Genomic DNA, 27,977 nt, shown 5'->3' with positions numbered 1-27,977 from the left:
GGCCTGACGCCTCACGCTGGGCCAATCAGCTGGCAGACCCGCGCTGCCTCCTCCTCCTTTCTCCCCGCCAGCCTTTCTGGGTTCCCGGTTGCACGTGTCAGTGTTTGTGTACGTGCGGCTGCAGCTGGGCGGAGAAACGCCGGCATCCCAGGGTTGGGCTGCTGGGGCGCAGCCAGAGCTGTGGCGCAGCGGGGAGGGGCCGGCCCGTTGGCCCTGGGGATCTTTAAATTCTCCTGCTCTTGGGCGGCTTGTGCTCTCTTACCTGTTTGTCTGCAGCGAGCGCCTCACCGCTCTGCTCTCCCAAGCACTCCAGTCCTCTACTTTAGGTGGGAGATGCTGTTGCTCGATTGCAACCCCGAGGTGAGACTCAGGCTGCTTTTGCCCTGCAGGCTTAAGTCTTCTAGGGAGGGCTAGCTAGGGTGATGGCTTACTGACCACTTGGCGTTGCCAAGTCAAGCCTCTTCAGAGTTGGAAGGTTTTTGGAGTGGAGGAAGATGTTCAATCCAGGGAGGGCATGAGCCTTGACAAAGGCGAGGGCGGTGCTGGAGCTGTTCTTTTCTCGCAGGTGGATAGTCTGACGCATCTGCTGGAGACCGGGGCCTCCGTCAACGCACCCCCGGATCCCTGCGAGCAGTCGCCTGTCCACTTGGCCGCAGGTGGCGGCCTTGCTTGCTTTCTTCTCTGGCAGCTGCAGACCGGCGCTGACCTCAACCAACAGGTAACTAGGTAACTGATTGTTGCCGTGTGCAACCCTCCCCCTCCACCCCAAATCCACACAAACACTTCTTAGACGCCGAGATATTCAGTCGTTTCAATTATTAGAAACGTGACTGTCGCAGCGATGTCCAATAGAAATATAATGTGAGACACGTATGTTAAGATTTTCTAGTAGCCACATTAATGAAGTAAAACGAAACATGGAAATTTTAGTAACCTAACCCAATTAATCCAAAATATTATCATTTCATATGTAATCAATATAAAACATTTCTGATATTTTACATTTTCATGTGTCTTCTCCATCTGCTGTGTATTTTACATTTACAGCACATTTCAATTCAGACTAGCCACATTTCAGGTGCTCATTAGCTGGATATATGGTTGCTGGCTACCACATGGGACAGCATTTCCAAGGTCTACAGTTCATTTCCAAAGGAACAATTGCTCCATTACCAAATTAAAAGTCTCAGGATAGCAATACTTGTGAGGCATGCTCACAACCAATACAATTCCTTACAGAACTTTCTTAGGGTAGTTTGCATCTTCATTGAATATTAAAGTATGGTGAATTTTAAATTGTAATTTTTTTACTTCTGTAGGATTGTATTTTGCTTTTATTCACTTAAAACTTAATGTATGTTTGTAGCTGTGGCTGCACATATTTTTATTAATGACAACTTTGTATTTAATAGGGCACCAAGTGAATTTTATTTTAAAAAAAGAATTTAAAAATTCGGTCCAGTACAATGCATTTCTAACCCCGCTTCCTCAAATAGCTTCCTCAAACAATAGACTTCACCCACCAACTTCCACTAGAGTGTTTCGGGGAGAGACTAAAATGTGCTGTTTTGTCTGTAAGGATGTTTTTGGAGAAGCTCCACTACACAAAGCAGCAAAAGTTGGAAGCATGGAATGCCTCAGCCTGCTTGTAGCCAGTGACGCCCAAATTGAGTAAGTATGAAATCAGTGGCTTCAAATTTTATATTTTCTTGGATTAAACTAATCAGACTCCTACAGCTTAATTACATGATGCTTGCCGTTGATAATGTTAATGTTTAAATGTTAACTTAGGCTGTTAATGACATCTAATACTATGTATTCAATTTGAATAAATAAAAAATGGATCCTAAGCAATCAGAGATACAGTTCTATTCATCTGTCATGGCAGTGTTACATCTTAGTTTTGGTTTAGAAAAGCCATTCTATAGAAGTTCTCACTGACTTCCTTTGCGTACTTAACTCATTGTAGTGAACAAAGAATACTCTTTCATTCGTGCAAAAATAAAATGCCCACTCTGTGCTGTACTCTGTGCTAGCCATTGAGGATAAATAGTGAGCAAAAATGGAATTCCTCTATGCTTCCTTTACCTCTTCTATTCTGCAACCAACATTTGTATAAGCCCAAAGCACCTTTGTTAGGAAGATATTAAAAAAGGCTAAACAATTGTCAACTTTTACTTAACTAATTTTTTGTCTCAAATTCAGTTTATGTAATAAGAATGGGCAAACAGCTGAAGATCTTGCTTGGTCATGTGGATTTCCAGAATGTGGCAAGTTTCTTACAACAATTAAATGTATGCAGACAATAAAACCAAGTGAACAATCCAATAAAGATCATTGTGTTCCAGTGCTCAGACAGAAACGAAGTTTTGGAAGTAAAGAGGATACAAATGGGAAAAGGAAGTGTTGGTAAGGAATTCATAGTTTCTTCTTTCTTCCTCCCTCAAGGATCTCTTATTTAGCACAGAATTTATTGTTTCATTTAAATATTGGCAGTCTTATTTCTAGTATAACTTTTCATTCTCATTAACACATTTTAATACTGGTTGTAGTAACTACTACCAGATTCTAGAGACCAAAAATTGTCCTGCATGGTGGAAGATTGGGAAGGAAACCTTTTTAAAAAAAGTTTTTAATGTTAATATGTTTTTTAACAACAGATGTCGTATTGGTTATGAAGAGGTGTGGAGAAGGTCTTCACTTCATGCAGATCTACTGCTCAGCTACAAGCTATGGCTTTTGGCTCATCAAGTGTGTCTAAACACCTTCTAAGAAGGAGGAAAACTTTCTTCTAAGTGAAGATAACATTCAAGAATACATGTATTTATATGCCTGTAACATTCCGGTTGTGCATGCTTTGTCTTTTAATTTATTAAAGGAGTGTCTAAAGAATAAATTCTTTTCTTTGTGTAATATTTACAACCTTTACAAAAAAATCATAGAAACCATCAAACTACACCCAGGATTCAATTTGAAATTAAATTTATTCTTTATCAACAAATTTATAAAGTACAACTTTACTACAGTCTTTGAGTCCAAGATATTTTAAATAGTATTTGGTCGCTGAGGAAGACATAAGTTATAGTAAGCATCGCTGTTCCAAAAGTCTGGACCCTTCCATCCACACCAGCCCTAGATTTGGGAGAAGGGAAAGGAAAACCTTTTACAAAGTTATAGGGCTACATGATTGAAACTGTAACATTTTACAATCCTGCTCTGTCAGCAGGGTCTTGGAATAAGGCTCTAAATACCTATATAATTCAAATATTTGAGTTCCTGTAAAGCATAGAAAAGTAGCTTATTTGGTTCCATTTCAGACAGAATTCTATGATATTTAATCATAGGAATCATTAAAAATGAAAAGCTTCATTATGGTACTGTTACTCAGTACCACATTTTATTGATTTCAAGATGCATAGTTTTATAATTCTGGCAGTCGATGGCATGTGATAGTTTAACTGGCATCTGTCCATAACAAGACTACAGACAGTGAAAAAGACTGAACTAGAAAGTGGGGAGCCACCAAATTGGCCACTGCCTTGATCCCGATTTCCCAGCAGTGGCATCTCAGCAGTGATACGTGGCAGTGAGAAATCTGAGATTGCCCTTGGAGTTGCATTCTATGCCCTTCGTTTTCCTCAGGCTGTAATCATGCCACTTTCCAATTTTATGTCAGTATTAATCCTTTTCCCCAGCAGAGAAAATTGCTTTCAAACAAAATCTCATTGTGAATATAGAAGTTTATCAAATTTCTTCTAAGGCCATTGATTTATCAATATTTTCTTAAAGACCCAGCTCACGACTTGTCTGTGTTACATCATTCTGAAATGAAATGCTTTGTTTGCAAATACTTGTGAGGAGACTAGTGAGGATTCAAAATGCCACCATGTGAGTGACAGGTAGTAGTTTTACCCCTTACCCTACCTAACTGGGAAGCGGCTGGGCATTCTTGCAGCGACCTGAAGTCAAAGGTCATAGTTCCTACAGGAGAAGATGGTGCGTTAGTCTGTTTTTCAGTGTGGAGGTGGGAGGGTTGAGTAGAGATGCTCTTTAGGTTTTTCTTTTTTTTTTCTTTTTTTAATAAATTTGTTTTATTTTTGGCTGCATTGGGTCTTCGTTGCTGCACATGGGCTTTCTCTAGTTGTGGCGAGCAGGGGCTATTCTTCGTTGTGGTGAGCGGGCTTCTCATTGCGGTGGCTTCTCTTGTTGTGGAGCAAGGGCTCTAGGCACGCGGGCTTCAGTAGTTGTGGCTCGTGGGCTCTAGAGCACAGGCTCGGTAGTTGTGGTACACGGGCTTAGTTGCTCCACGGCATGTGGGATCCTCCCTGACCAGGGCTCGAACCCGTGTCCCCTGCATTGGCAGGCAGATTCTTAACTGCTGTGCCACCAGGGAAGCACTAGGTTTTTCATTTTTATTCTTCTGATTGCAGAAATAAAGATACATATAAAGTTCAAATGAGGTGAAAAGTAAAAATTAAAAAAAATCCTCCATCAGTCCTGCCCCCCCCCTCCACAGGTAACCACCATTAAGTTTGGTTTATTATCGTTGAGAACTGTTTCTTTACATAAACAAACTTTTTTTTATCATCTCATATTTTTCAGCAAAACTTTCTCTAATGAATTTCATGTCCTAAAATCTGTTTTCTTAATAATAAATAGAAACAAGGCTTATACTTTCTCTGTTTTAACCTTTCTGTGGTCTTTTCACACATGTGGGCCATCTCCAGGTAACCAGACTTAAATTGTTTCCCAGAGAGGTGGGTAGAGAGGGTACCCAAACCAGAAACTGGGGGAGTCAGTAGGGGAGCCAGACTTCTTTCCTTTGAGGTGACTGGCTTGGGAACTTCAAACAGGAAAGCTCCCCAAGTGGGTAAACAGAGGTCAGGCAGAGGTGCAAATGGCCCCCTGGCCCCTGCCATAGACTGAATGTGTCCAAGATTCATATGTTGAACCCTAATCCCCAATGTGATGGTATTTGGAGGTGACTGGGTTATGAGGGTAGAGCCCTCACGAATGGGATTAGTGCCCTCATTAAAAGAGGGCCCAGAGAGCTCCCTCATCCCTTCCACCATGTAAGGACAGTGAAAAAAACTACCATCTTTGAACTAGAAAGTGGGCCTCACCACCCACCAAATTGGCCAGCACTTTGATCCTGGATTCCCCAGCCTCCGGAACTGTGAGAAATAAATTTGTTGTTATAAGCCACCCAGTCTATGGTATTATTAGAGTAGCCGGGATGGACTAGTAAGACAGTGCCTTAGATTCTTGAGTCACGTGAGAGTCAACAGCACTTCTACTGATGGCCCAGCCTTGGCCTCAAGGTTTCTTGCATGTGTGAAGAGAGCAAAGGGTTTTTGCTATTATAAAGTTCTACAGAAATATAACTAGCAAAGGAGGGCTTCCCTGGTGGTGCAGTGATTAAGAATCCGCCTGCCAAGGCAGGGGAAACAGGTTCGAGCCCTGGTCTGGGAAGATCCCACATGCCGCAGAACAACTAAGCCTGTGCGCCACAACTACTGAGCCCACGTGCCACAACTACTGAAGCCCGTGTGCCTAGAGCCCATGCTCCGCAAGAAGAGAAGCCACTGCAATGAGAAGCCCGCCCACCGCAATGAAGAGTAGCCCCCGCTCGCTGCAAATACAGAAAGCCTGCGTGCAACAACGAAGACCCAAGGCAGCCAAAAATAAAATAATTTAAAAATAAAAAGATTATTGCTAATCACATAAAACAGACATCTCAAGTTAATGCTTTAAAAAAAAAAAAAAACTAGCAAAGCAGAGTGCAGTTCTCAGAGAAGGCAAGCAGGGACAATGCCTTACTCTATCTAATCGCATCAGAAAACCCTACCTAGATAATTCCATTTAGTCCAAAGTCCGTCAAGCCAGCCAAAAAGAAGTAATTTTCTTATCTGTATTATGCCTCTCATTAAAGTCCTAAGGCGTCTCACTGCCTTTAAGATAAAATCTGAATGCCTGGCTCCTCTGCCTGGCTCCCGGCACCCATCCCCGATTCACCTCCTGCCTGTCCCTCCAGCTATCAGCCACACCGCTTCACCAACTCTAATCATGTTAAAACTGCCACAGCTCCTGGAACATGCCCTGCTTTCCTTTCACTGTCTGTAAGTGCACGCCTCTGCAGGAGCAGCCTTGTGAGCTCCAAGACCCAACGCAGCCAAAAAAAAAAAAAAAAAAAGAGCAGAGAAACCTTTTTATGGGTACTAATGATATTGACTTAAGTGACAACATGACAAAAATGAAGGGTAGTGGATAGGATATATTCATTGGCTTATAGCTGGAAAGGCTGTATGCATTCTTTGTAATTTTAATATATTTGGCAAAGAATATAAAACTTATTTAAAACTCAGGTTAATTATGTCTTATAACACTTCCCTCCTAAAGATTTAGTACTGAGTTTCATGAAAATTTCGTACTAATTTCTCATGAAAACTCAGTACTAAGTCTGAATTAGTTGCCCATATATTAAATTTATACCTTCTTTAGCTGGTAGTTTAAGCATCAACAAATACTCTTGAATCTGTTTCAAATATAACTCCTTCATAGAATGAGATGAAGTTATATGTAAATAAATTAAAGGCAGTCAAGCCTCCATAATGTCCAGCATACTGCTTAACTAATCTCTGGTTAATTCTAAAATTATAAAGGTTATATACTCCACTCTATTTCAAGGCATTGATATATCTCACTATTTTATATTTATGTAAAGCTGTAAGTCTCCAGAGGAATATATTTATGAGTTTCGCATTCTATTAAGTTTAATAACTGAGAAAGTCTTGATAAATCTAAGCTAAATTTTGTCTTTCACAATTTACTTTAGTTCCCCCTTGTCCTCTGTATCTAGAGAGACAGTTACTCATCACAGCCTTAGAATCCCTCCTTACAGTGAGGACCCCTGCCTTCAGTTCATAATCCATCTTTCTGTTAGCTGCCAGTTTTCTATCCTTTGGTTCTGGGTTCTTTGCCTTGTATCTAAATTTGTGTTAAACAGACACTTACCTTTTCTAAAATAACTTGTAGATCTTCAGCACCTGTATAATGCGGATCTAAAATCAGAAATTTTATCTGTCCTGTAATCTCATTCCATGCAACTCCTAGTATTGTGTGGGCCAAAACTCCTCCCCCTATTGAAGAGGAAATATGAAATGAGAGGGCATATATTAATCTCAACTTCCCATTCAATTTCAATTTAAAAAGATTATTTTGCCTATTAATTGATATAACAGCATTAAAATCAACTGGCATACACCGTAAATGACACAATGTCAAATATACTCTGAAAAGATAAAATTACATCTTTAAGACAGAAAAGAAACAATTGTATCTATAATCATATTAGGTTTATATTTCACTGCAATATCCATGGAATTACCTAGACTGGATTTAAAAAGGGCCACAGAGGGTCTAAACTCCACCCAACGGAGTAACAATCACTGCTGTTGGTACCCCTCTCAGCAGCTGGGCAATGCTGCCGCTGCTCTGAGTACCTCCAATGGTGCTGCCCAGCTACTCTTTCAATATTTTCTGTATTTTGCTGAAATCTGCCTACCCGCATTTCTTACACACCAGTCTTACCTTGCCTTCTGTCATCACAGGACAAGTCTTATTTCTCACAGAATTGTGAATCTTTAGATTAGCTAATCCAATCCTCTTATTTTACAAATAAAGCCCGAGAGGTTAAGCAATTTGCATAATGTCACACAGCCAGCCAAGTTAGTGCTAGCCATGACTTACAATGCTCAGCTCAGTGACCACTGCCTCTTTTCCATTCTGCTCTCAACTCTTCAAGTATTTGAACACAGTTATCATTTCTCTTCTTAGCCTTTACTACTTCTGGTTATTATCTTTTTTGTAACTTTCCTCCTGGCCTTGGAAATTTTAAAATAATATCCAGAGGAAGTATGCATGATGTAAAAGCTAATTTTAATATGTTTAAAAATGACTGATTTTATATGCCATTACATATTTTTATTAACCATAAGTTTCACATACTCTCCACTCTACCAAAAGAACCCGAGATATCCAAACACCTTACCGATCATTACTGGCGTTCCTTCACTCTGGAAATGATTAACCAGTTCCCGTCCCTGAGAGGCTATTTCAGAACCTTGGCTAGAAAGAAACCATTTTCTATCAGATGAACTATTTCTAAGATAGTTGGGAATATATGAATAATGTTTTGCTGTGCCAAAACTCACTTTTTAATCACCATACACTTCACTACTTAATCTATCACTTATTTGTTAGCACTGATTTCCACAGCCAATCCAAACTGCAATTGTGAAATCAGAGGTATTAAAGTACTTGGACAATAAAAATAATAACACTATAGTTAGCAAGGTTGTTGTAATAGAAGATGTATTGAAAACATAAGCTCATAAATAAGGAGTAAGCTAGTGATGGTCATAGATATCAATCTTATATTAATATTTGCTCATATTTTAATACTAGAATTGTGATTAAAATATATTGGAAAAGATAAAATGAATGTATTATTTGGACACATTATTAATTTATTAAAATCTTAGGAAGAAAAAGAGTAGGAGATAAACAAAAAGGTCCGTCATAGATCAACATTTGATTTTTTCCTTTCAAGACGTCTCTGCCTTAAGCATTAAAAAACTAGACCTTCTGGGGACTTCCCTGGTGGTGCAGTGGTTAAGAATCTGCCTGTCAATGCACGGGACATGGGTTCGATCCCTAGTCTGGGAAGATCCCACATGCCACGGAGCAACTAAGCCTGTGCGCCACAACTACTGAGCCTGCGCTCCCTAGAGCCCGCGCACCGCAACTACTGAGCCCACGTGCTGCAACTACTGAAGCCCGTGCGCCTAGAGCCCATGCTCCACAACAAGAGAAGCCACCGCAATGAGAAGCCCACGCACTGCAATGAAGAGTAGCCCCTGCTTACCACAACTAGAGAAAGCCCAAGCACAGCAATGAAGACCCAACACAGCCAAAAAATAAAATAAAAAACTAAATAAAAAGAAAAACAAAACAAAAAAACTAGACTTTCTGTAACTCTACTCAAAACTGATATATTTGCAAGTTTTCCTCTTCCAGACTAAGATTAGGCCTAGAGCATATAAGCAGATACCACAAAGTTCACTCATTAAACTCAAACATCTTCTAAAATATAACAAAAAAAATTTAGGGCTAGAATAATGAGATTTATAAAGCAAGGAGGCAATGTGGAGGAAGAGAAAAGAGTGACAACAAATGTGGGGGAAAATGCGCTTTTTCTTTTAATAAAAATGACAAATTCTCTTTGAAATGATTTCTCAGATTTCTTAAAGTGTCCTTACCTGACAAAAAGTATTTTTGAAGTTATACCAATCAAATGGTTCAGTACCAGCTGCACCTCGATAGATCCAATCCACTGCCGTGATCCGACAAATGTTGCTGGTTTGTCCCCAGCATCAACTAGAGCCTTTGTGTATTTAAAAATACAAAAAGATCCATACACAAGACAGCTATTAAAAATTACGTTTAGGGCATTTTCCCTGATTACCAGTATTTATACTTTTTTTCTTCAAAACAGAAATAAGTCTGCACCATGAGGTAGGAATAATTATTAATGGTATATTAAGGGTTAATGAAACATCCAACTGATTACAATTCAAAATGGCATGTCCTGTACCTGCTGAATTTCTCTGTGTGTTGGAATGGATCTGTCTGTGTATCCCTGGTGTCTGAACCAAGAGCAGATAGTCTGCAGAGACCGATAAGCACAGCCCCAGCCATTGTCATCGATCCGATCCTGCATATAATGATGGTAACCATATATGCCCTGGACCACAGAAATCTATATAAAAAGAAGAAACATAGTAAAATATTAACTTAAGATAGATGTATATATTATATTACACATACACATACCGAGTCATTTTACTATTCTCGGAGCTAGACTGACTTTATTTAGTTCCTTATAAAAAATTTTTTAAAAAAGAGGAAATACTCCCCAACTCTTTCAATGAGCCAGTATACTACTGATACAAAAGTAAAGTAAGAACAGTATGAGAAAAGAAAATTATAAGACAATATCATTCATGAACACAGATGCAACAATCTTAATAAAATATTAGCAAACTAAATCCAGCAGAGAATAAAAAATAATAATCATAACCAAACTATCATGAATGCAAATCTAATATTGTTTGGAGATTTGCACTGGAAGTATTTAGGAGTAAATAGCATGATGCCTGTAATTTTCTTTGAAATGGCTCAAGGGGAAAAAAGGAGAAATGAAGCAAATATAGCAAATTGTTGACATTGTTGCATATATGTAACAAGAGACATGTACAGTAACATTCATAGCAGGGTTGTCTAAATAGCAAAACAACTTGGGAAAAAAAATGATACCAAGGTATATTATCCAGCAATAAAGAGAACTGAACTACAGTTACACACAATACCATGGATAAATCCTAGCTACATGATATTGAGTGAAAAAGCAAGTTGCAGAAGACTATACACAGAATGACACCATTTTGGTAAAACTCAAAATCAAGCAAGACTAAAAGCAACATTGTTGAGAGAATATATACATATATGGTGAAACTATTAAAAGAAAGTGAAGTGAATGATGAACCCAAAACTCAGTGTAATAGTTCCTCCTGGGTGTCGGGGAGGCAGAGGAGTGGATAGGAAGGAGAACACAGTCAGACTGGCCACGTCCTAGTTCTTAAATGGGGCAGGGAGCTCTCCAATGTTGATTTCTTTACTGTGCTTTATAACTTACATGTATGTTACATGCACACATTAAGTATCATATAATAAATATTAAGAAATATATAAATGCTTCTTGCATTTTTGCAATACAGATAACCAACCCATTTCATTGTCAAAAAACAATCAGTATTTATTCAGTACCTTCTGAGTGTCCCGGCGCTTAGTAAAGAACTATTAGGAATGAAAAATGAATATATGATACAATACTTACCCTAGAAGAGTTCCAAATATAATCTGAGAGAGAAAACATTTATGTCATAATCTACGGGGAAAGTATCAAGAGTTATGTTGCTTGTTAGAGACTCTAAGTTTTGTATTTCCTATTCTATGATTCTATGACTGTGACAGAACAAGATTTTCAATCAGGAACAGGTCTCTCAAGATTTCCTCCCATATAAGCAAAATAAGTGAAATCATTCAATGTCACTGAAATGTTGGCTAAAGTCTCATTTGTATGCATGTAACGGTGAGTGCCCAGCCAGAGCTGTTCTATGCGAAGCTGGTCTGCCCATAGCTCTCGCAGGTGAAGCTGCTGTCCCAAGTGCATGCTGATGGCCAGAACCGGAAGCGGGCCCCTAACTGCCCTAGGGTCAACGTTGTATCACGTACTCATCTTTAATTCTTAAGATTTCCTTACAAAGCACCTGGAGGCTCAGCAGGTATTGAATAAATGCCATGACAAGATGGGCCAATCAAGTTTTCTCTTACGGGAATTTGAATTGAGAGGTGCAGAGTGAATCAGGCAGTAAGTGCAAGGAATGAAGCTGAAACAATGCATGCAATGAGCAGCTCTGAGGGAGAGTAGGAAAAGTTATGTCAGGCTGAAAAAATGAGGAAACAGAAGACGAGGCTAAGAAAAGGTAGAGTAAAGGGAAGGAACAGGCCAGTTAGGATCAAAAGCACCCCCAAAGAAAGCTGAGGAATGCCATCAAGGAGTGAGAGTACGCCTTGAGACCGAGGCCAGTCACAGCGCTGCCTTGTTCTAAGAGGGCCAGCTGTACGATTCCTATTCTTGGTTGCCCATGAGATCCTCTCTTACTAGCCTGCATGCATCCTTAGAGGAACCCTTCCCCCACACTCCTTTTCTGAGCTACCTTTAGTGAAAAGATCTACCCCTTACAACTAGGTATGTGCTGTACAGGAAACATGTAGTGCTTTATTAGCCTTTTCCTACAGTGTGAGTTGTGTAGAAATATGCCCTTAATTAGCATGATTTCTCAGGTTCAGAATGGAAATCAAATGGGACAAGCCTTTAAAGAAATTAAGGAATGGAATTTTAGTAAGAGAAATGTGCTATACACTATCTATTCCTAACCTTTTTAGACCACTGTGAATTACTGCTATCTTAAGCAATGATCATTAAAAGAAAAGGGTGGCAAAGTATGTTTTAGGGACGATGATACCCGTTATGAATTGATCCTTACAACTTCCACTGGGTACAGACAAAAAACAACTAATGACACTTATGATCAATTGACTCACATAAAGAATTACTAAACTCACCATACCAGTCTCTATGTTAGGTGGACTGAGATAAGTATGTGGATTTCTAATGTAACCATCTTTGTATGGTTCATCTGGAAAGTGATAAGCATTAGACCTTTTGAAATAAGGTCTGTCATGAGGCAGATTGAAGAGATCGTGTAACTCCTAAATGAAATCAGAATCAAGAGGAAAGAAGAGAAAAAAAGTTAAATGATTTAGATTCCTAGTCAATAAATAAACTCAAACTAGATACAAAACAGAAAATTTACTATATATTGGTTATAAATGTTATCAAACTCACTTATGATTTAATTCACTAAGGTCAAAGAAAGTGAGATTTAAACTAAAACCAAAAATGATTTATTTTTGTTTATCTATGTATATGGATAGAAACTGGAAGGGAATGTAGGAAAATGATAATAATTCGTTAGAGTCAAGAGAACTGAGATTATTTAAAATTACTATAACACACTCTGTTAAAATACATCCAGGCTAAAGACTGGTTTTGAAACAGCCTCATAAATGAGTAAATTATAATTAACAATGATATAATTATATCAAAATATTTTTTAAAAATCATGCTTAGAGTACTTAACAAATATAAGGGGTAGTGATTAAATTATAGAGATTGGTGGCATGAAACCAACCAATACGGCATCAGAATAAAAATACACATATATGTTTAAAAGGCAATATATCCCTGAATGTTAAAAACATGTTAATAGTTACTTTGAAAAGTCTGACATCTTCTTTTGCTATTTCCTATGTATTCTAGCAGTTTGAATGGGATCATTAGCATATGTAACTGTTGCCTCTGCAAATCAATTCATCTGGCACTTACAGAGAGGTACAGAGGGTTACATTGTTATATCTCTTTTCAGGGACAGAAGAAACTGGGAAGATAGTCCCATGGTATAATTTGATGGATGCCAGGCAAGGCCACACATCAAAAATACGTACTCCCAAACCAGTCATTTTGCCAAGAAATCTCATTTCTTTGAATGCTGATCTTGTTTTCTTCAAGATGCCTCTAATAAAACCCAAATAACCCTGGGACGTGGGGGATGGAGTAATACTATAAATCCTAATTTCCCTTCTCAGACTCTAATGTTGTCTCTTTCACAAATCTGGAAGTAACGGAAGAGAAAAGGAATATATTAAGTAACCCTCAACAGCTGCTCCAGGCATGTAAGCATCTTTTCAGTTCTAAATTTCATTACAGAAAAATAAAATATGAACTACACTGAACATATGAAATTTAAATGTTACATATGGTTTAGCAAAGTATTTTTTTATTAATAATACTTTAAAAAGTTATAGAACAGAAGTTAAATAGGTGTAAAGCTAATAGTCTGCGTCCACACTTTAAAATTAAATCACAAAACAATGTCCATTTATTAGAAACACATAATTAAACACAAAATGAATGATAGCTGTATTTTTTTTTAAGAAAAAATGAATTGGTTTCACCTTTCTATAGGCCTGCAGCTGATCATCTGGAATTCTTGATGGATATGAAATTGTTACAAGATTTTTTTCCCCTGGTAATAAAAAGTGCAGTGGTTCAGGGACCACGATAGATGTCCCTTTCATGTATTTCAAAATGCATTTTTCCATATCAGTTAGTTGATTATGAATTGCATCAACTAGACGTTTACGAACTCTGAGGGGGGGAAAATATACAAGTGCATTAACAGAAGTTATAGTAGTTTATGATACATGAAAGTGTCGAGTGACTATATTCCTAATGTATCCTCGATTGGACCAGGTTTATTAAAGGAAGTCTAAAAAATGCAAAGTTAAATGTTAAATAAACTAAATTTCCTCTGTGTAGATAAAGGGAAAACCCTACAGGTTTTGCATATTACTCTACTTCCTCCAATAAACATCTAATTACTAGATGACTCTTAGTTTAATAATAAACAAAGAGTAAATCATAGTAAAAACAACAACAACCCTGAATATGCCTATATGATAATTTAAAATGAGCTCTGATTACTTTGGGAGAGGGTCCTCATTTAAACGTGGCAGTAGTATTAGAAAATACCTACTTTCCCCACGTTTCTTCTGGAGCAACAGGTACAACTGCATCGACTGGTAAAGTCATATTAACATAGTGGTGTCCTCCGCCTTCTCTTTCAATGATGGGTGTTACAGCTGCCAGAGGGGTTGACATTTCCAGCATAAGATCTATATTTACTATCTGATGCTATAAAGATAAACAGTAAAAGTTAACTTGTAGAACATCGAACAATAATATAAAAGGTAAGTAAAAGGACTTTTTAAGGACCATATAAGCTATATTACAGTAAATTATTGAAAAGCACAAATCTTAGCTTAAAGAAAAAATCTTCCCTGCTTCAAAATAATCTGAGGAGAAGGGGAGAGTGAGTGGGAAGTAAAGGTGAAATCAGATTGATAACGTACTGGTAAACATTAAAGTTAGGTTCACCAGGCTTCATTTAACTATTTTCTCTACTTTTGTATACATTTAAAAATTTCAAAACAAAACAAAACAAATCAAATGAACAAGATCCAATAACCACACACTGAAGCAACTTTTAAACATATATTATGACTATATACCTGTGGTCTAAAGACATAAAAACTATAAAAAAATATTGAACTCTATTAGTAGGTTTGATTTTGATAGTGGTATGGGAAAACAATTCTGAAAATGATTTCTGTATGTTAAACAAATTTAGCAAAATATTAAGAGTACTGGAAGCCAGGTTTCTCACTGGGAAAAGGTCAGGAATTGTGTGAGGCTGAAGTAGAATTGGAGGTATAATATGATTTACACAGATAAATATGGATGTATGTGTTATATATGTATAGTATGTATATATACATGCGTGTGTTCCTTGGGGAAATGGCTGATTCCTGAGCTAGAACAGGGCAAGTACAAGATGTGTCTGGAACATCCTGTGGAAGAAAGCAGCAAGTACTCAAAAATATGGTGTCAAGAGGACACTGGAGCCAGCATGAAGTTTCTATTGGCCAAATCTTAGAAAATGTGAGCATCAAAATAACTAAGGACAGTAACAGTAACAGATAACTCTTTGCATAAAATAGGAATCCATGCTTCCATGCAGTTAATAAACAAACAGGGAAATGGAAAATCTCCCCCTCACAGTATAATGTCATCTAATAAGTGTAAAAGGAAACGACAGACTTAGAAAAATCACTATTTTGCAACCATCAGATTAATGCTAGATTCTGGCAAAAATTATCAATTGATGTTAGAAGTGATGGGTGAAAACTTGATGAGGAACAGGATATATATATAAACTCAAGGTATCTTCCCACAAAATACTTACTAATTTTAAGGGCAAAAAATAGTACCCTCACTGTGGAGAACACTGGCAGATACCACATTAAATGATCAAAGTTAACATCACTAATACAAGAACAAACTGAGCATATGCTTCTTTCATATGACATGCTGAGAAGGACACACATTACCTCTGTGGTATTCCTACCAACAATGACCACATGAATCTATCACCAGGAAGCCTAAAACAAACCCAAACCCAAACTGAGGAACATCCTACAAAAGAACTGACCTGTATCCCTCAAAATGTCAAGCTCCAACGACTGGTAATTCTCAAATCCTTATCCACAGCCCACAGTTTTTTTGTACACACTCCACATTTATAAATCTAACAGCTCATGTGGACTCCTCACTGCTGTCTAAAACATAATGTGACCGAAACTGACTTCAGGTCTTCCCCATCTTCCATCTTTACCGAAGCAAGAAGCTGGTCATCCCACATCCAATTAGTTTCCAGATATAACCTATTCAATCCCCTAAATAGTTCTTGTATCCATTCCCTCCTCTTTATTACCGTAGCTACGTTTTGGTTTGGCTTCTCCTGAGTGGTCCCTGCCCACATCTCCAACCTCACATCCACTCTATTTTCCTTACTAGTCTGGAAAAACACTAAAGGTATACTAACTTTGTACAACTTCCTGCCTTGAAGCAGCAGCTCCATTTTTCATCTCCAATATCTGGCAAAGTTTGTGGCACGTGGCAGGTACTCAATAGTACTGGTTCAAAAATCAACAGAACCAAAACAGTGTGAAGAAAAGAAAATCATTTATTATTTACTACCTCATATAGCATAATGTGTCACTGTCATGTTTCAGAATGACCCCTTTTTATTTGTTTTAAAATAATTTGTAAACGGACTCAAGCTGTTTTATTTCTGTGGGAGCAAACAAGGCATCCAAAAAAACCCATTTAAGATATATATTATAATGGGACAAAAGTTTAGATATGTACACCAGAGATATAACCTCTGGCAAGACATTTAATTTTTCTGGACCTGAATAATCTGATCTGTAAAAAAAATAAGAAAGCTGGGTTAAGTAATTTCTAAGATCTCACTCAACTCCAAATTCAAGGATTGAACATTTTTATCACTAAGAAGACAGGTGATTTGCTTACCATGTCTGACAACTTTCTGTCTTTCTTCCTCATGAATTTTCGTTTTGTATCTTCTTCCTGTTCAAATCTAAATTTTTAACACACAAAGATGTTTACCATACGAAATGACGTTGTGAAAACACTTCTAGCCATCTTCAAGCATACTCACTGAATAAAGCGCATTATGTTCTTACAGGTGGAACTATCAGTCAGTTCTCCTGGAATGGTGTTCATGTCACTGTTAGGCCATATGTACACTGAACTGCGGCAGATTCGGAACACAAGTGCATTTGAAGAAAGCTTGGTTGACAGGTCACTCAACATATGTTTTAGTGCTTTCTTGACAAAAATTTCTAAATTAAAAGAACATAAATAGAATAAGAAAAATTGTAAACTTTTCAACATGAATGCTTCCAAGCACACAAAAGTACAGCACGGTAAAACTGACCCCCAAATATCCATTCCCTATATTCAATACTATAAAAACATTTTTTTTTGCCTTTTTTAAAAAAAAATTGACATAAAATTCATAGACCATAAAATTCACTGTTTCATGTGTACATTTCAGTTGCTTTTAGTATATGACAAGGTGTAAAATCATCACTATTTAATTCCAGAACATTTCATCACCCCCAAAGAAACCCTGGCCTGACCAGAGGTCATTCCCCATTCTCCCGTGGCAAATCACTAACCTACTTTTGGTCTCTATAGGTCTGCCTATTCTGGACACTTCATAGAAATGGAATCACACATTACGTGGCCTTTTGTGTCTGGCTTCTTTCACTCGGCCTAATACTTTCAAGATTCATCCATATTGTGAACTCATCCATAGCATGAATTAGCACTTCACTCTTTTTATGGCTGAATAATACTCCATTGTATGAGCAAAACATGTTTTGTTCATCCATTCATAAGCTGATACACATTTGGGTTGTTTCTACTTTTTGGTTATCGTGAATAATGCTGTTATGAACATTTGTGCACAAGTTATTGTGTGGACATACGTTTTTAATTCTCCTAGGTGATCACCTAGGAAGAATTGCTGGGTCATACGGTAACTGTCTTTTTGAGGAACTGCAAAACTGTTTTCCAAAGAAACTGCACCATTTTATATTCCCATCAGCAATGTATAAGGATTCCAATTACTCTCAAAATACCTTAGTACTTATAGCAATAAAACTACTGAATGAAATTTAAATTTCTTTACAGTTCCATTCTTCCTTGGACTATATCCCACTAAGACTGTACAAAGTACTGTGCTGTGAAGTCACAGTTTTTTTCTCTGTGTGCTATGTCACCAACCTGATATTTGTCTGACTTCATTTTCAGGGACTTCCTTTTTACTTTATAGAATTTTTTTAATATGAAAAACATTTTCATGATTCCAAAGTCAAAACTATAAAATAGATATATCTGAAGAAGACAATATTTAAATACTTGTCCTAGCTTTATACTCCTAAATCCTAAACCTAGTTAACCTTGTGATTAAAGTACTTATTTAACTATCACACTGATATCTTCATAAATAAATACCTTGAGATTGTGGTAGAGAAAAGATTACTTGTAACAAGTCAGATTAAAAGATATCCTGATATGTTTCAGAAAGCCAAATTTAAAGATTTTTAGCTGCACTACAAAAGACAAACATAATTCCTGGATTACCTTCTGTTTATCCCTGAAGGACCATGAGGTAAAGTACCTAAATAATTGTGATGTCTTTAAGTTAAGCACCTTCTTCCCCTCAATTTCCTCATTAATGATTCCCTTCATTGAGTGTTTCAAAGAGTTTGATACAGGAGGAGGAATACTATCAAGTCAGAAGAAAAGCTCAAATACATTAATCACTAGGTAAAAAGTATCTGTAGTCCTTATTTACATTTGAAATTACATCATTATATCTGGTGACTAATATATTAGTTATACTTTGTGATAAGTTCATAGCAAAATATACCTTCAATTTATTAAGTTGTAAAATGTAAGGCTTTATCCATACAAGTAACGAATTAAGGAACAACAATACTGATAAGATAGGCCTAAAAGTGAGTTTTAGTCCTTGCAAAATGATTCTTATCTTGATGGCACATTAGAGGGTCACCTAAAAAGCTTACTGATGCCCGAGTCTCTGTCCTTAGAGACTTTAATTGGTCTGGAAGTGGGGATTCGAATGTGGACCAAGATTGAGAACAATTGTCTAATATGAAGGGATGGGTCAGAAAGAACATTCAGCTTTCACTCCCTCTTTCCAAAGGGCCAGTAAATAATCGTCAGCTGGTATCTCCTTCAAGGAACTCTGACACTGCTTATTCCTTATCTTTCTGAATTTCTTTGTGGCTCCTGACACCACTGATCACGCTTTTCTTGAGTGATTTCATTTAGTATCAAGGTATTAACTAGCATCCTTGAGAGATATTAAGTTCTCTTCTCTCCAGTTCTGACCACTCCCCCCTAAGTTTCAGGCTCAAATGACCAAATGCCTGTTGGGAGCTGGCACTTGGCTTACTGTGGCATCGCAAATGAAACACATCTCAAACACAGCTCTTCATCTTCTTCCTCTGTTATTCGTTGCCTCAGTTCGTGGCAGTAGTCAGAAACAGGAAGACATCCTAGAATTTGGTTTATACAAACACTGCTGATTTTTCTCCCATAGAGCTTGCCTACCATTCCTAAACAACATGACATTCAAGAGGGTGGGCTCTTGAGACTCAGGGTTATGTACAGTTGTAAGTCTACAACGTACAAGTCTGGGTGCCTCTTTATATTGTGCTCATGGGGGATATTTATATTTACCGTGACAATTTTCTTTGAGAGGGCAGTAAAGTTTCTTAAGTAAGGGGACACCTTTTCCTAGTGTGCACAGAGAGCCCCATGGGCTAGAGGTGGTGAGGAACAGTGTCTAAGTTTAAATCCAATTTATATCACTTAATAACTATATGACCTTAGACAGTTTATTCATCCTATCTCTCAGTTTCATGTGCAAAATGGTAAGAATCTCACTATATTTCATAATCAACTTTATAATAAAAAAGCAGAGTATTTGGGCAGACCTACCATTAGGAGTAGCTAGCTGAAAAGCTAGATCAAGGCCACCTCTCATTCTGAAGAGTATATCCATAGTCTCTGAAATAACCTAAGACAAATGAAACCAAAATTTCATTGTAAAACAAAAACTCATCCTCATATAAATTAGAATCAAACTGAATTTAGGTTTAGGCATTAATTAACCTTGATTTTTCAAGCTATTTCATGAGTTAATTCCTTGTTTTATGGAGAAAAACAAAACACCCTAAATTCTAAATTAGAGGTTCTCAACCTTTGTTCCACATTGAAATCACCTGAGAAGTTTAAAATACTGATTCCTGGGCTACACCCCCCGAGATTCTGATTAATTGGTCTGGGGAGGGTCTAGGCACAAGGATATTTAAAACGTCCTCCATGTGAATGAGTCTAATGGGAAAAGGCTGAGGACCACAGCTCTAAGAAAGTATTTCTAAATTACAGTTTTAATAAATACAGGGTTTAACAATGACATGAAAAGATCAATGGAAAATAACTAGTTTAAGAATGGGACAAAAACACTGACCCTATTATGATAAGAATTGATGGTCAAGACAATGAGAGGAAACTAATATATCACTGACAGTGGGAGTAGAAACTCTTAGAATTCTTCATAGGGTGATATGGCAATAAGAATCAAAAGCCTTATATTCATGAGCAGAAGCAAGAAGAACTACAGTCCTGCAGCCTGTGGAACAAAAACCACATTCACAGAAAGATAGACAAGATGAAAAAGCAGAGGGCTATGTACCAGATGAACGAACAAGATAAAACCCCAGAAAAAGAACTAAATGAAGTGGAGATAGGGAACCTTCCAGAAAAAGAATTCAGAATAATGATAGTGAAGATGATCCAGGACCTTGGAAAAAGAATGGAGGCAAAGATCGAGAAGATGCAAGAAATGTTTAACAAAGACACAGAAGAATTAAAGAACAAACAAACAGAGATGAACAATAAATACAATAACTGAAATGAAAACTACACTAAAAGGAATCAATAGCAGAATAACTGAGGCAGAAGAACGGATAAGTGACCTGGAGGACAGAATGGTGGAATTCACTGCTGCGGAACAGAATAAAGATAAAAGAAGGAAAAGAAATGAAGACAGCCTAAGAGACCTCTGGGACAACATTAAACACAACAATATTTGCGTTATAGGAGTCCCAGAAGGAGAAGAGAGAGAGAAAGGACCTGAGAAAATATTTGAAGAGATTATAGTTGAAAACTTCACTAACATGGGAAAGGAAATAGCCACCCAAGTCCAGGAAGTGCAGAGAGTCCCATATAGGATAAACCCAAGGAGAACCACACTAAGACACACAAGAATCAAACTGGCAAAAATTAAAGACAAAGAAAAATTATTGAAAGCAGCAAGGGAAAAACGACAAATAACATACAAGGGAACTCCCGTAAGGTTAACAGCTGATTTCTCAGCAGAAACTCTACAAGCCGGAAGGGAGTGGCATGATATACTTAAAGTGATGAAAGAGAAGAAACTACAACCAAGATTACTCTACCCGGCAAGGATCTCATTCAGATTCGATGGAGAAATCAAAACCTTTACAGACAAGCAAAAGCTAAGAGAATTCAGCATCACCAAACCAGCTCCAGAACAAATGTGAAAGAATGTCTTTAAGTAGGAAACACAAGAGACAAAAACAAACCCAAAACAATTAAGAAAATGGTCATAGGAACATACATATCGATAATTACCTTAAATGTGAATGGATTAAATGCTCCAACCAAAAGACACAGGCTCGCTGAATGGATACATAAACAAGACCCATATATATGCTGTCTACAACAGACCCACTTCAGACCTAGGGACACATACAGACTGAAAGTGAGGGGATGGAAAAAGATATTCCATGCAAATGGAAATCAAAAGAAAGCTGGAGTAACAATACTCATATCAGATAAAATAGACTTTAAAATAAGGAATGTTACAAGAGACAAGGAAGAACACTACATAATGATCAAGGGATCAATCCAAGAAGAAGATATAACAATTATAAATATATATGCACCCAACATAGGAGCACCTCAATACATAAGGCAATTGCTAACAGCTATAATAGAGGAAACCAACAGTAACACAATAGTGGGGGACTTTAACACCTCCCTTACACAACAGACAGATCATCCACAATGAAAATAAATAAGGAAACAGAAGCTTTAAATGACACAATAGACCAGATAGATTTAATTGATATTTATAGGACATTCCATCCAAAAACAGCAGGTTACACTTTCTTCTCAAGTGCGCACAGAACATTCTCCAGGATAGATCACATCTTGGGTCACAAATCAAGTCTCAGTAAATTTAAGAAAATTGAAATCATAACAAGCATCTTTTCTGACCACAATGCTGTGAGATTAGAAATGAATTACAGGGAAAAAAACACAAACACATGGAGGCTAAACAATACGTTACTAAATAACCAAGAGATCACTGAAGAATCAAAGAGGAAATCAAAAAATACCTAGAGACAAATGACAATGAAAACACGACCATCCAAAACCTATGGGATGCAGCAAAAGGAGTTCTAAGAGACAAGTTTATAGCTATACAAGCCTACCTCAAGAAACAAGAAAAATCCCAAATAAACAATCTAACTTGACACCTAAAGGAACTAGAGAAAGAAGAACAAACAAAACCCAAAGTTAGCAGAAGGAAAGAAATCATAAGGATCAGAGCAGAAATAAATGAAATAGAAACAAAGAAAACAATAGCAAAGATCAATAAAACTAAAAGCTGGTTCTTTGAGAAGATAAACAAAATTGATAAACCATTAGCCAGACTCATCAAGAAAAAGAGGGAGAGGACTCAAATCAATAAAATTAAAAATGAAAAAGGAGAAGTTACAACAGACATCGCAGAAATACAAAGCACCCGAAGAGACTACTACAAACAACTCTATGCCAATAAAATGGACAACCTGGAAGAAATGGACAAATTCTTAGAGAGGTATAACCTTCCAAGACTGAACCAGGAAGAAATAGAAAATATGAACAGACCAATTACAAGTAATGAAATTGAAACTGTGATTAAAAATCTTCCAACAAACAAAAGCCCAGGACCAGATGGCTTCACAGGTGAATCCTATCAAACAGTTAGAGAAGAGCTAACACCCATCCTTCTCAAACTCTTCCAAAAAATTGCAGAGGAAGGAACACTCCCAAACTCATTCTATGAGGCCACCATCACCCTGATACCAAAACCAGACAAAAATACTACAAAAAAAGAAAATTACAGACCAACATCACTGATGAATATAGATGCAAAAATCCTCAACAAAATACTAGCAAACAGAATCCAACAACACATTAAAAGGATCATACACCATGATCAAGTGGGATTTATCCCAGGGATGCAAGGATTCTTCAATGTATGCAAATCAATCAATGTGATACACCATATTAACAAACTGAAGACTAAAAACCATATGATCATCTCAACAGATGCAGAAAAAGCTTCTGACAAAATTCAACACCCATTTATGATAAAAACTCTCCAGAAAGTGGGCATAGAGGGAACCTACCTCAACATAATAAAGGCAATATACGACAAACCCACAGCAAACATCATTCTCAATGGTGAAAAACTGAAAGCATTTCTTCTAAGATCAGGAACAAGACAAGGATGTCCACTCTCACCACTGTTATTCAACATAGTTTTGGAAGTCGTAGCCATGGCAATCAGAGAAGAAAAAAATAAAAGGAATACAAATTGGAAAAGAAGAAGTAAAACTGTCACTGTTTGCAGATGATATGATACTATACATAGAGAATCCTAAAGCTGCTACCAGAAAACTACTAGAGCTAATCAATGAATTTGGTAAAGTTGCAGGATACAAAATTAATGCACAGAAATCTCTTGCATTCTTATACACTAATGATGAAAAACCTGAAAGAGAAATTAAGGAAACACTCCCATTTACCATTGCAACAAAAAGAATAAAATACCTAGGTATAAACTTACCTAGGGAGACAAAAGACCTGTATGCAGAAAACTATAAGACAGTGATGAAAGAAATTAAAGATGATACAAAGATATACCATGTTCCTGGACTGGAAGAGTCAATATTGTAAAAATGACTATGCTACCCAAAGCAATCTACAGATTGAATGCAATCCCTATCAAATTACCAATGGCATTTTTTACAGAAGTAGAACAAAAAATCTTAAAATTTGTGGAGACACAAAAGATCCTGAATAGCCAAAGCAGTCTTGCGGGAAAAAAACGGAGCTGGAGGAACCAGACTTCCTGACTTCAGACTATACTACAAAGCTAGAGTAATCAAGACAATATGGTACTGGCACAAAACCAGAAACATAGATCAATGGAACAAGATAGAAAGCCCAGAGATAAACCCACACACCTATGGTCAACTAATCTATAACAAAGGAGGCATGGATAGACAATGGAGAAAAGACAGTCTCTTCAATAAGTGGTGCTGGGAAAACTGGACAGCTACATGTAAAAGAATGAAATTAGAACACTCCTTAACATCATAACAAAAATAAACTCAAAATGGATTAGAGACCTAAATGTAAGACTGGACACTATAAATCTCTTAGAGGAAAACATAGGAAGAACACTCTTTGACATAAATCACAGCAAGATCTTTTTTGATCCACCTCCTAGAATAATGGAAATAAAAACAAAAATAAACAAATGGGACCTAATGAAACTTCAAAGCTTTTGCACAGCAAAGGAAACCATAAACAAGACAAAAAGACAACACTCAGAATGGGAGAAAATATTTGCAAACGAATCAACGGACAAAGGATTAATCTCCAAAATATATAAACAGCTCATGCAACTCAATATTAAAAAAACAAACAACCCAATCCAAAAATGGGCCGAAGACCTAAACAGACATTTCTCCAAAGAAGACATACAGATGGCCAAGAAGCACATGAAAAGCTACTCAACATCACTAATTATTAGAGAAATGCAAATCAAAACTACAATGAGGTATCACCTCACAGCAGTTAGAATGGGCATCATCAGAAAATCTACAAACAACAAATGCTGGAGAGGGTGTGGAGAAAAGGGAACACCCTTGCACTGTTGGTGGGAATGTAAATTGATACAGCCATTATGGAGAACAGTATGGAGGTTCCTTAAAAAACTAAAAATAAAATTACCATGGGCTTCCCTGGTGACGCAGTGGTTGAGAGTCTGCCTGCCGATGCAGGGGACACGGGTTCGTGCCCCGGTCTGGGAAGATCCCACATGCCGCGGAGCGGCTGGGCCTGTGAGCCGTGGCCGCTGAGCCTGCGCATCCGGAGCCTGTGCTCCACAATGGAAGAGGCCACAGCAGTGAGAGGCCCGCATACAGCAAAAAAAAAAAAAAAAAAAAATTACCATATGATCCAGCAATCCCACTACTGGGCATATACCCAGAGAAAACCATAATTCAAAAAGACACATGCACCCCAACGTTCATTGCAGCACTATTTACAATAGCCAGGTGATGGAAGCAACCTAAATGCCCATTGACAGACGAATGGATAAAGAACATGTGGTACATATATACAATGGAATATTACTCAGTCATAAAAAGGAATGAAACTGGGTCATTTGTTGAGACGTGGATGGATCTAGAGACTGTCATACAGAGTGAAGTAAGCCAGAAAGAGAAAAACAAATATTGTATATTAACACATGTATGTGGAACTGAGAAAAATGGTACAGATGAACCGGTTTGCAAGGCAGAAATTGAGACACAGATGTAGAGAACAAACGAATGCACACCAAGGGGGGAAAGCGGCAGGGAGGTGGGGATGGTGGTGGGATGAATTGGGCGATTGGGATTGACGTGTATACACTGATGTGTATAAAACTGATGACTAAGAAGAACCTGCTGTATAAAAAAATAAATAAAACAAAATTCAAAAATTTTTAAAAAAAAGCCTTATATTCACATTCTAGGCCTAGTAATTCTGCATTTAGAAATTTAATTTCTAAGGAAATTTGCAAAACATACAAAGATTAGGGTATACAGATTTTAACCTGTCAACAAGAGACTGATTAAATAATTATGAATATTATACAGTAATGAAAAATAATGCTTTATAAGAATATTTAATGCCATAGGAAAATGCTTGCAACTTATAAATGGGGAAAAAAGCACTTGTAAAGTGGAATCTATTAGCAGTTCTTAATTTGGGTCCATACATTGCAGGTAGTTGACATATGACAAAGACATATATCATTTTGCTGGGGGAGAGGAGTGGGAAGGAGGAAGGGGTTTCAAAGATTTCATCAGATACTCAAAATATGTCCCAAACAGGCTGAAGAACCATACTACACAGTAAGAACCCTATTTTGAAATAAATGAGTAAGTACTAACATTTACTGAGCCCTTAAAATGTGAAAGGCACTATGCTAAATGATTGGACATATATTTACTTTGATCCTCAGAACATTACAAAGTAGGTACCATTATTATTTTTCTCATTTCCAAATCCTTGCCACATTTTTTTCTTTTCAGCTGCGCCACGCGGCATGTGGGTTCTTCCCCAACCAGGGATCGAACCCGTGCCCCCTGCATTGGGCGAGGAGTCTTAACCACTGGACCGCCAGGGAAGCCCCCTTGTCACATTTTTTTAAGGGTGACTGCTTTTATTTTCCATAAATTGTAACTTGTTGAAAGGCCATGCCATTTTCCCCAATTATACTTCTTGGAATTTATCCTAAAGAAATAATCAAGAAAGTTCAGACAAATTTAGCTTGAATGTTACCCACTTATCATACTGTTATTCATCATAGCAAAAAGCAAGCAAACAAACAAAAAACCCCACCTAAATAGCTATCAATAACAAGTCTGTTAAGTAAATAAGTCAGTTAAATACTATGCACCTATTTGAATAAAAAATATTTAATGGCACTGAAAAATACTGAAGATAAGAGTTATAAAGACAGGCAAGAGCAACATTTAACTGTTACTTTCTGTGTGACCTTGTAACTAATCACTCAAGTCTGTCTTCTCTTCTGTAAAACTGGAAAAATATACAACTTCACAGGGTTGTTGTGAAAGTTCCATAAGAGATCTTATGAGAATGCACTAGAATCTCCTCACACTTCTGAATTGAGATCCTTTCTGAAGGAATAATATTTAAACTGAGATCTGAGGGGTAAGTACGTAAGAGTATGAGCAATTCCAAAGGAAAGATCCGGGGGTGCAGGTGGACAAGCCCATTCCAGGCAGGGGCTCGGATTGGTGAAGGCCTGCTTAAAAGACCACTTAAGAGACCACAGCAGATGGTTAGATCTCATGGTGCCAAGGACAAGGATAGTTAGAGATAGTGACGACTGACAGCCATTTAGAAGTAGATTCCATAGCATTTGATTAGTGAACAGATGTTCAGGAGTTGAGAAAAGGGCGATGTCAAGGATGATTTCCAGGGTTTTGGCATGAACAACAGTGGGGTGGATGGTAGCGCAATGAACTAAGATGGGGATCACTGGAGGAAGAGCAGGTGTGGGACGAGGGGAGGTGGCAATGGTGAGTCAGTTTTGAACCTGCTGAGTTTGAAATACATATGAGCCATCCAAGTGGAGGTACAGTCAGTAGATATGCGGATCTGGAGCTCAGAATACATCTCTAAGCTGGAGATACAAATTTTGGAGAAAGCATAGGGTGTAAAGAAAAGTACTGAACACCACATCTAGGATACGGATTGGAGGACCTGCTTCAGCAATTAAGAGGGAAACCAGGGGAGTGTGACATCACAGCAGCTAAGGGAATACAGTATTTGCAAAGTCACTCATATCTTTCCCAGGTCCAATCCTTCCTCGAAACCTTCAAAAATGCCTCATAATTCCCTCGTTCTCAAAATGCATGCACAAGTAGAAGGTGCAGGCAGCGCGTATCCAAAGGCGGCTGCGCTGGGGCCGGGGGTTCAAGGTTGTGTGGGGCAGTTTCCCTCCGGTCCTACCGGGAGAGGCCGATGACAGGACGTCCCAGACCACGGAGTTCGCAACTACCCCCGTGGGCCCCGGCAGAACCAGTTATTTCAAGGGCCATAAAGGCTCGTAGCAGCTAGTGAAGTCTGAGGGGAAACGCTGGGGTGGGGGACGAGCACGGGTACTCACCACAGCGGGTACGTGGAGCTGATACGGGCGCCGACGGCCGACCAAGCACAGGACACTGGCCCGGAACTGGCGTCATCGGGGGCGGGGCTTGGGAAGACCGACTATAATTCCCAACATGCCCTGCAACGTACGTCACGGGGCGTACCACCACGCCAC

At 37.9% G+C, this 27,977-nt stretch overlaps 2 protein-coding genes across 3 annotated transcripts; one reads left to right on the top strand and one right to left on the bottom strand.

Annotated features, from left to right (window-relative positions):
* Positions 1-191: 191 nt before the first annotated feature.
* ANKRD37 (ankyrin repeat domain 37) lies at positions 192-2,896 on the top strand. 2 transcript variants are annotated; one of them, XM_029226645.1, is made up of 5 exons: positions 192-360; positions 566-718; positions 1,580-1,671; positions 2,206-2,409; positions 2,661-2,896. In XM_029226645.1, coding segments are annotated over exons 1-5 (477 nt in total). In that variant the 5' UTR covers positions 192-333; the 3' UTR covers positions 2,662-2,896. The 2 variants fall into 2 exon arrangements, with proteins under 2 accessions (XP_029082478.1, XP_029082477.1); XM_029226644.1 differs by lacking the exon at positions 2,661-2,896 and having other exon boundaries at positions 2,206-2,413.
* UFSP2 (UFM1 specific peptidase 2) lies at positions 2,201-19,787 on the bottom strand. The gene is made up of 11 exons (XM_029226643.1): positions 19,709-19,787; positions 16,855-17,013; positions 16,682-16,748; positions 14,283-14,440; positions 13,702-13,894; positions 12,250-12,396; positions 9,656-9,820; positions 9,321-9,445; positions 8,051-8,127; positions 7,015-7,139; positions 2,201-3,132 (listed from the first exon to the last, which is right to left on the bottom strand). The coding sequence occupies exons 3-11, from the start codon at positions 16,712-16,714 to the stop codon at positions 3,046-3,048; spliced, it is 1,110 nt and encodes a 369-aa protein (XP_029082476.1). The 5' UTR covers positions 16,715-16,748; positions 16,855-17,013; positions 19,709-19,787; the 3' UTR covers positions 2,201-3,045.
* Positions 19,788-27,977: the final 8,190 nt, after the last annotated feature.

This window comes from Monodon monoceros, unplaced genomic scaffold (assembly GCF_005190385.1).
Source record: "Monodon monoceros isolate NGI ecotype Baffin Bay Population unplaced genomic scaffold, NGI_Narwhal_1 Super_Scaffold_17, whole genome shotgun sequence".
In the NCBI taxonomy this organism is placed as follows: domain Eukaryota; kingdom Metazoa; phylum Chordata; class Mammalia; order Artiodactyla; family Monodontidae; genus Monodon; species Monodon monoceros.
The sequence above is the reverse complement of the archived record's forward strand: the minus strand, read 5'-3'. Positions and strand labels throughout refer to the sequence as shown.

Bases quoted from the DNA above. Each gene is read 5' to 3' on its own strand.
- ANKRD37 (XM_029226644.1), top strand. From the start codon at position 334: ATGCTGTTGCTCGATTGCAACCCCGAG. The intron at 719-1,579 runs GTAACTAGGTAA...TTTGTCTGTAAG, and splicing joins GCGCTGACCTCAACCAACAG to GATGTTTTTGGAGAAGCTCC. The intron at 1,672-2,205 runs GTAAGTATGAAA...TCTCAAATTCAG, and splicing joins GCCAGTGACGCCCAAATTGA to TTTATGTAATAAGAATGGGC.
- UFSP2 (XM_029226643.1), bottom strand. From the start codon at position 16,714: ATGAGGAAGAAAGACAGAAAGTTGTCAGACATG. The intron at 13,895-14,282 runs GTAGGTATTTTC...TCCCCCCCTCAG, and splicing joins CCAGAAGAAACGTGGGGAAA to AGTTCGTAAACGTCTAGTTG. The intron at 9,446-9,655 runs GTACAGGACATG...AAATACACAAAG, and splicing joins CACACAGAGAAATTCAGCAG to GCTCTAGTTGATGCTGGGGA.